At 40.0% G+C, this 9,328-nt stretch overlaps 1 protein-coding gene across 1 annotated transcript; it reads right to left on the bottom strand.

Moving 5' to 3' along the window:
* Positions 1-3,425: 3,425 nt before the first annotated feature.
* CCNQ (cyclin Q) lies at positions 3,426-8,884 on the bottom strand. Its single transcript, XM_063431478.1, has 6 exons — positions 8,675-8,884; positions 7,366-7,468; positions 6,253-6,436; positions 5,511-5,643; positions 4,907-5,134; positions 3,426-3,844 (listed from the first exon to the last, which is right to left on the bottom strand). The coding sequence occupies exons 2-6, from the start codon at positions 7,454-7,456 to the stop codon at positions 3,755-3,757; spliced, it is 726 nt and encodes a 241-aa protein (XP_063287548.1). The 5' UTR covers positions 7,457-7,468; positions 8,675-8,884; the 3' UTR covers positions 3,426-3,754.
* Between the last annotated feature and the right edge of the window lie 444 nt (positions 8,885-9,328).

Below are 9,328 nucleotides of genomic sequence, written 5' to 3'. Positions count from 1 at the left end.
AGGTGTGGTTATTGCTCTGAACAGGGTATTTAACAGAGCTTCCTTCATTAGCTCATTGCCCTGTCGTGGTTCTAGCTTGTTCTAGTCACTCAGTGCTTGTGTATTCTATTATCCCTTTTGGTTTTGACCCGGCTTGTTTACCTTACTCTGCTTATCTCTGTTACCCTTGATTCGGCTTGTCTCTCGCTTACCTGTCTTCTGTTACCCTCGACCTCGGCTTGTCTTTGACCATTCTATACGGTACTACTTACGTTAGTCCGGCCATTCTAAGGTCCGGTATACGTATCTGGCTACTGTTTGTACTCTGCGTGTTGGATCCCTGTCCCGATCCTGACACATATTGACTTCAAAAATCTGGTGAACAGAAAATGCCAATTATAAACCACCCAAAGATAATACTGTATCAGTGGTGTTTGTAGGTTCCAGTTCTTGTAATGTACACTGTGGTCTTCTGGAGCAGTTCACCAGAGCAACTGGAGAACATCTTCGTGATGGTCTGGCTTCTATTGAGAAGAAATCTGTAAATCAACCAGACAGCATCGCCCGCAAAATAAAGAAAAGTCCCCTAAGGAACCCAAAAATGGACAAGAAAAGGAGTAGTGCGTAAATAAACCTTTTAAGCAATCACCACCAAGAATGTTCTCCAGTTTGGGAATTCAGATTTAACCTAGTCAAGGTAGACAAGTGGTAACAAGTTAGTGGGGTTCACAACAGATGCAAGGTTAAGCCACAGATCTTGGAAAACCCGTAGAGAGACAACCCCTCGCCCAGTAACAACAGTGCCTGCTATTCCAGCTCACAAATAGTAGGGCCAGGCCTTTGTCTATAAATCATTTCTCTGTTAATGTAGGCAAAGTCAAGACGATTTTGATTTTCATCTGGAATGGTTGGATTAAATAACACTGGAGAACAAACATTGGTTATAAAAATAGTTTGTTTTATGGAAAAACAGAGACCACTAAGAATGCTCCTACTATTATTATGTTATTTATATAGCACCATCAAATTCCGCAACGCTTTTACAAAATGCTACACATACAGACTCCAGGCACCATGACCACATCAAATCAATTACATACAAAGTAGATACTGAAACGCAAGTTGTTTTTTTTTCAATGCACTACCAACATTATACAAAACAAATAGTGGCCATTTCCCACCTGGAGTACCTCTTTAGTATCATCTTTGTTCTTACCAGACAGTGACCATCCTAGTCAATTGAAATGCAATGAGAATTTAGACATTTCACATAAACAATATTGGTTCTTTTTAATTCAATCAAAATACTGGGACGGTTATGATCACTACAGTCCAAAAAAAGTTTTGGAAAATATCGAAATTATCAGAGATCTCCTCTAATGAGTGAAAATGTTTAACAGAACTGCTAGTTCTAATATTGCAAACCAATGGCTGAGTGACAACTTACCTTATCAGTGGCGTACATATAGGGATCACATCTGCGACCGGGCCAGTCACTCCAGGGGGCCCGGCCGCCTTGCGACCGGGTACCAGCCGCCATGTTTTGCGGCCTCGGCCGCACATTTAAGAGGCCCATCCTGTTAGGGCCGCCCGATGAGTATGGATTTCCAAAGGGCCCGGTTAGCGCTGTGGACCCCAGTCATTCCTCCCAGCTATCAGAGAGCCACGCAGGAGGAAGGAGAGGGTGTCAGAGTGGGTACTGACTCCCATTAACCTGAGCCACCACTGGACCCCAGGGAAAGTCACCCTCCTGCACCTAAAAGGTAGGAAACAGGAGGGTGACTTATATGTGTGTTTGTCTATGTGGGTGTCTGTATGTGGCTTTGCATGTATGTCTGTCTGTCAGGGATGAGTGGGAGGGGGACCCATGGATCAGTTTTGCACCGGGGCTCCATGGATTGTGTGTACGCCACTGTACCATATAGTTAGTTCCCACTCATTTCAAAAGTAGTTTGCCATATGGACCATCTAGGACTTACATGGTGAAAACTCACCATTGCGCAAGAGAAACACGACAGTCTGAAATTATCGATCTAGTTCTCGTAGGCCAGCCGACAGGGCTTACATCCCACTAGGCGCAGTGAACAAGGCTCCACCAGAGTATTACCCCTTTCAGATTTGAGGAGACCTTAAGGAATGTGCTAATAAGGTAAAAGAACATGAGCAGTATTGAGCAATATGGACAAAATCCATATGGTAATACTTTCATCTCAGCAGATATATCTTGCTTGAGTGTCACCTACAAAGAACCTATGTAATCTTTACATTACACAGTTCCAAACCACTTTATGATCAAAATCCAAAAGATTTGTCAAAGACCTGGGTATAGGTCGAAAAATTGCTGTGCACTTGGATGTTCCATTAAACTCTGCTTGAAATTTAAAAACAGTGAGTGCCTGCGCATTTTTTTTTTTTTTTTTTTTTTTAACTATGTTAAAACATACCGCTCTCCTTGGTTATTAATCTTATCCTAAAAAAAAAAAAAAATTTTTAAATGCTGTAGTGGTTATGGTGCCAGGAGTGCACTGGTGAACTTCCAAGGCAAATAGTTAAACCAGTTGCACACACACAGTTTGACAACTCACCCGAGTCTGTCAGTCAGACACAGGCTACCTCCTGCAGCAGAGCCAGAAGCTCTCTGCAATGAGCTAGCTCAACGGTGCAGGGTTTAAGCTCATTGGTTGAAAATTCTCAACTAACACTCTCAGCCAATGAGCCAGCTAACAAGCACTCCCTGCAGGAGCTTCCAGCTTTCCTGGAGGTTGCAATGGTTTGATTACCTACAATGGGGGCGTACCATGGCACGTCTGTCACCATAACCACTACAGTGCTTGGAGTGTAGCTTTAACCTTTTTAATAAACTGCCCTGGTACCCTGTCATCCAATAGGCAGGCCTTCTTGCTATTTTACTAACTCAATGTACACTCATAGTGAATTTTAGGTAGGGAAAACATCTTTGTGCCTCTAGAATACAATGACTCAAGTAAGATAATAAGTAAAATGCAAATTGCATATAATGTAAAAATGCACTCTAAAAAAATGTATCCAGGAAAAACTAACTTCTATACCATGTATTTCATTCTCCAATTCATGAAGACGAATCTGCAAATTGCAAGTCTCTCTGCTTGAAGATGAAACCATGCTAAAAAGGTAAATTGTATCCCTTTAAAACAGCAGTCTAGGCACCATAACCACTACATTTTGATCTAGTACTTGTCTTGCTGTTATTCTGCAGGTTGCACCTTCCTCCTGTTTCTTGGCTAAACATTTCAGCAGTTCGATCAAAACTGGGGGTCCCCGAGGAACCCGCAAGCTGGACCTTGCTTGTCAGATGTTTACAAATCTCTACAGCTTTACGCCACTATAAGCTTTGGAATACATGTTTAAGATAAGCAATTGGCCTTACTTTTCATTTTAAAAAAAAAGCAACACATTAAATTGGTGTTTAAATTTTTTTTTATAAAAACTAAATATTACTTCTTTGAAACATTTCGACAGTTCTGTTATGGAGAAATACAATTAAATAGAATTTTAAAGTTTTCATGTGGAGAAAAATCAAATATAAAAAACTTTGCATGCCTTATATAATTCCATAACGTACTCCATTCACTGGAAATAGCAGTTTGTGCATGTAAACTGGAGCCAACATAAAGTCCAAAAGGTAATTTCTCCTCCGAAGATCCACACTATGGCGATATGCCATCTTGACATGCAAGCAAAAGTCTATAGCTCGAACGACCTCTGTGCAGTCCATAACCTTCTGATCTCAAGCAGGTCAAACTATTTCAGCATCCATAGTATAGACATTGATCAAATCGTAGAGTATATGGTCGATAATGACCTTTGTAATGTCTTCACTAAAAACCTGTAAAAACACGTAATGAAGAAATGGAACAGAAAATTAAATGTAGCCTGTTGGAATTCAAATGAGTAGATACGATTTGTAATAAAAATATTTAAACCCTTAATGACTTGAGGCCATTCGGAGATTCTGTGCATTTGTGACTGAGGCCTTTCTGGTGTTTTTGCTCCACTATACTTTTCTTTGATACCTTTAAAGGGCACTATAGGCATCCAGCTAATTGAAGTAGGCTGAGTGCATATTCCCAGGTCTCTTAACCCTGCAAAGGTAATTATTGATTTTTTTTTTTATTTTTTTTTAAAAGGGACACTAGTCACCCGAACAACTACAGCTTATTGTATTTGTTCTGGTGAGTACAATCGTTCCCTTCAGGCTTTTTGCTGTAAATACTGTCTATTCAGAGAAAATGCAGTATTTACATTACAGCCTAGTGATGGTTTCATTTTCAGTCAGATGTTATCTTACTTCAGACATTTTTATCTGAGTTTTGGTGACTATCATCGTGTCCCTTTAATCATGTAAGAATAGAAATATTAAAACCAAAAAGACAAAAAAAAAAACCCACACATCACATACAGAAGATTTTTTTTTTTTTTTTCTTTTACACAAAATTACTTTCAAGAAAGGAAAAAAAATGGAATCTGTATTTTATTTACATTTGCAAAATCATTGGCAGCGGAAGAAGGCTCTATACGTGTAGATGTATATATCCTTGATAGTTATTACTGTGTTAAACCAACATCCACCTCTACTTAGCTGAACAATATTTTCTTAATAGCTCTTCTAATAAATGCTGGTCCTAATCATATTACAAAAGAGGCAATACGTGGAAGGAAAATAAAATCTGGGAAATGGATTAGGATCGATGAGAACGACAGACAGGGCATAATAATCTTGGCTACTAACTAAAGTAGCTGGACATGAATCTGCAGTCTCAGGTCACTGAAGTCAGCTGAGACTCTTCTCTGCAGTCTTATGCAACGTGTTCTACACCAACTTCAGCCTAGACATTCAGAGTTCTTATTACCTATGGTTTGGACCTCAACACACTATTAGAGTACTAACCTGCCACCACGGAGTCTCAGAACTCTCATTGCTTGGTACATCCACCCCATAACATTGCAGTGCAAAATACAGCACAGCCACGGCGATATGCTGCGCTTCATACCGAAGGCAAATGTCACTGTGATAGCTGTCCCTAAGGAGAGCCCAGGAAGCTTTGGCAATAGGGGTTCGGTCCCAGCTGTGCCTGTTCATCCAGTTTTTTAGAGACATCAGATAATGCAGGAGATACTGGAAGGAAGAGTATATGTCAGTTTAGGAAAACCAATGCCATGAGCACAGTATACTGTCACTTTAATACACTCAAATACAGTGAAGATATTTAACGTAAATGGATTTAAAGGGGCAGTGCACCGTATTTTATTTCAAAATCAGGACTGGCTGAATTTTCTTTTGTCCTTAAATTAGAGTTAGCATTTCTTTTAGACACTGATCTCAATCTCATAACATCACAAGTCTAGTGAATATATCTGGTATGCTCGGAGTTAGGATAAGCATGTGTTGAGCACACGTGCCAGGAGGTTTTTTATGCAGTCCCCTTTGGACTTACTATAGATTTTGTCCATAACCTATTCGTTCTAACAGTATGGCGACTTTTCTTTATTACCTTGTGTGGATGTTGGAAAGAAACTCGAAAATTTAAGAGCCTGAGCATCAGTAATTCACATTGGACAATGCTGTCTCTGAGCTCCCAGAATTTGCCGTCTACCTCCAGAGGTTCAGTTCCCGGATTTAGGTACCTGCATAGAAAAGAAGGCAAAATAATGGCTGGCTTCCCATAGGAAAGCATTATGTGTCTCTCGTGCAGAGGGAACTTGCATTTCGGATCTGGACTGCCCGTATGGTTGGTACCAGTGATATTTTTCAGAGATGTTCGCTCTGTAATGGCACAAGATGAGCTAAAACCAGCTTGAGATCTGAGCGGGGACCCACCAAAGGGCAGGCTATTTCAGCTGCTGCCCGTTCTCAGTATTCTCTTGCGCCCTGTTTTTTGCTTTCCTATGGGTATTTCGGCGACACTGGAGGTCCTCACATAGTGTGAGGACATCCAGTGTCGTTTTAAAACACTTTTTGTGTTATAAGAACACAAAAGTCTCCTCTAGTGGCTGTCTAGTAGACAGCCACTAGAGGAGGACTAGTAGACAGCCACTAGAGGAGGACTTAACCCTGCAATCTAAATATTGCAGTTTATGAAAACTGCCATAATTAAACTTGCAGGGTTAAGGGTAGTGGGAGTTGGCACCCAGACCACTCCAATGAGCAGAAGTGGTCTAGGTGCCAGGAGTGTCCCTTTAAGACGGTCTCTCTTTACATGGTTGGAAACAGGGTATGAAATAAGGGTAGTTTACCTGTGGCAGACATTTATGATATCTCTGGTTCTCAAATGCTGTTCCTCCACCTTTCCGGCTAGGTAAATTGCAGACATGGCCACCAAATATGGGTCATAATCATTCATACAGGTCTCACTGAAAAACTTTTGATAAATGGTACAGGCTGTGGCAATCGGGATGGAATGCATTCCCAGCTTAACACCTGTGTATAAAAAGAAGAGTCAGTGAGATTAAAACAGGACCATAGAAAAGATAAATTACACATTTCGACCTCTATATAGTCATTGTTTAAAGAGTGGATTGTTGACAATTCAAAGTTAAAGGAACACTATTGGGTCAGGAACACAAACATGTATTCCTGACCCTATAGTGTTAAATCTACCATCTAGCCGCCCTGTCCTCCTAAATAAAGTAAAAAAATATAGTTAAATCTTACTTTTATTCAAATCTGCAGCTGCTTGCTCTGCCTCTGATCTGCCTGCTTGTCTGACATCAGAAGTGATTCTCTGAGCCAATCAGAATATTTTCCCCATAGGATTGGCTAAGACTGTTAAGGAAGCAGACCATGGGCAGAGCCAGCACAAGCCAAACACAGCTCTGGACAATCGGCATCTCCTCACAGAGTTTCATTGAATCAATGCATCGCTATGAGGAAAGTGCACTGTCTCCATGCAGAGGGTGGAGACACTGAATGGCAGTACTGCCACAGGAAGCACCTCTAGTAGCCATCTGAGGAGTGGCCAGTGGGGGTATCCCTAGGCTGTAATGTAAACACTGCCTTTCTCTGAAAAGGTAGGGTTTACTGCAAAAAGCCTAAAGGGAATGATTCTACTCACCAGAACAAATACATTAAGCTGTAGTTGTTCTGGTGACTATAGTGTCCTTTTAATTAGTCATGCCGAGTTATTCACTAAAACCTAAACTGTATTGAATTAAAATTTGAATGTCAAAATTGAGGCTAATAGTGTTGCTTTGGAATACCTTTCTAGCTATGCGATTCTTGCTTAAAATTTCTTAGCTCCCAGTCACTTTGGCACAATTGTTTAGTGTATAAACCTGTAGATTTTTACAATAACTACTAAGCACATCATAAATACAATTATAAAATATAAATAAAATAAAAAAGTTTACCTGCTTCCATAATAAACCTTGTGACTTTGAAATGTTTTTTCACAGGTTTTTCTGAATCAGGTGGTGTTGCAGTACTGGATGTCGCATTCATTTTTCCTGGTTCCTTGAAAAATATAAAATACAAGGATGGATCAAACCTCCAAAAAGACTACAATTAACGTTTCATTCTAAGCAATATACCGATAACCACTAAAACTAAGTGAAGTTGTTTAGAGTGTCTGGGCATTGTCCTCTAGTATTATATCAAACTGTTCAGAAGCAGTTTAAGGACTCTCTATGGCAACGAGACCACGCCACCTCAGACACAATTTAATTAACAGTTCCACGCTTTATCAGTTTTGTCCAGCCTGGTTTTGAATAATGAGGCTTGATTAGAAAATGCTTTTAGCCTATCAATACTATTCAGTGTCTGAAAATTGACACTTGTAACGTGGAAGCGAGAGTGCTGATTTTTATTAGGACAATAAATCTAAAAAAAAAAAAAAAAAATTCTCTAATATAGCCATTTTCTGGTTAATTCTCCATTTATTGAATAACTATGTTTGTTAAGGTGACATACCGTATTAATAATAAGCGTTTAGTGAAAGGCAATAACTCAGGAGATTGTGAACATCTGTACCACGGGTGTTCGGTCTCCTCTGAAAAGTGATGTTGCAAAATTCATAAAATTACCCACTAATCCTAGGGCATGGAAAATCAGAATGGTCAAACAAAAGAAAAACTCCAGATGCTTTTTTTTCTGCAGCCATGCATGCCAAATTTAAAAAGAAGGTTCTATTAATGTATACACATTTGGAAACTGCACCGGTTTAGCAGAATGCAGCATAGAGAGCAACAGGGGTCACACTTCGCACAACTAAACCACAGCCATGAAGCTACTGGCAATACAGGTCCTGTACCGCACAACATATGGGCATGCAATTATTCACTAAACCGTGAGTTACATCAAATAGACAGAGGTACTGTAAAATGTAGGACTAGAAGCTCATTTGGGCAGGGTCCTCGTCAGCCTATTGTCCCTGTAACATTTTGTAATTGACTCATTTATTGTTAAAATTTCCCCCCCCCGTTTTATAATATTGTAAAGTTCTACGGAATACGTCTGCGCTATATAAAAAAGTCCTAAAAATAATAAGTAAAATAAATATTTTTTTCCCCTACACTCTGCTATTTAGGCATAGCTGTTAAAGCTCCCTTGTTTATTCCTAAAACTCAAAGTTTAGTTAACCACCCCCAAAAGACTAAAAGGAAATTAAAATATTGTCTTAAGGAGGAAACCTACAGTAAGTAGCCATGAGGCTTCATATACCTTAATGTAGAGATCAAACAATATATGAGAGTAGCACAGCTTGTTCAGTCCACCTCTCTCCCTTTAAGCTCTCCAACCAAAACCACTGTCTCCATGAGCCAGACCCGTTTATAGAGCAGCCTGGACCATGCAGCCCCCTAGACTGCTTATAGAGAGCCTCAGTCGCATTTAAATCCCTGGAACTGACTCCATGCAAGATGTGCACTTCCGGGGTCCTCGGCAGCATTGAGGTGTCTGTGGAGCTGCCTGAGCAGAACGTGCAGCTAATTGAGGTGGCCAAGACGTGCCTGCACAGATAATAGAACATGTGTAGGAGTTACTCCAGCCTGGATGTTGTGTGTCCGCTAGGACAAGTTGTCAAGCCTGGCTAAGCATAATGGGAGTTGAAGGTGTAAAACTGCTGTGCCTGGTTTAGTCATAGAGTCAGGACTGGTTAAAGTGGAGTCTTTACATTTTATAGCAGTAGAAACTTATCACTTTATAAACCATCCTTTCACTAAACTTTTATTTTTTTTATTGAATATTCTTATTATATAGTAAGTCACAAAGCACAAGGGACATAAGGAAAGGAAAACCAAAAAAAAATAATTGACAAGTCGATTTAAGTAAGACGTTGCTGAGTAATTTTGGTAACGGTTTTGGTTTTATGTCAGA

Source organism: Pelobates fuscus, chromosome 9 (assembly GCF_036172605.1).
Source record: "Pelobates fuscus isolate aPelFus1 chromosome 9, aPelFus1.pri, whole genome shotgun sequence".
Classification (NCBI taxonomy): Eukaryota; Metazoa; Chordata; class Amphibia; order Anura; family Pelobatidae; genus Pelobates; species Pelobates fuscus.
Note: the sequence above shows the minus strand (reverse complement) of the source record. Positions and strands in the feature narration are given on the sequence as shown.

What these genes read in the sequence shown, in the direction of transcription:
- CCNQ (XM_063431478.1), bottom strand. Translation starts at nt 7,456, where the DNA reads ATGAATGCGACATCCAGTACTGCAACACCACCTGATTCAGAAAAACCT. An exon ending in ATCATAAATGTCTGCCACAG is followed by an intron (nt 5,644 to 6,252) that starts GTAAACTACCCT and finishes TTTTCTATGCAG; the next exon opens with GTACCTAAATCCGGGAACTG. An exon ending in CTTTCCAACATCCACACAAG is followed by an intron (nt 5,135 to 5,510) that starts GTAATAAAGAAA and finishes TCTTCCTTCCAG; the next exon opens with TATCTCCTGCATTATCTGAT.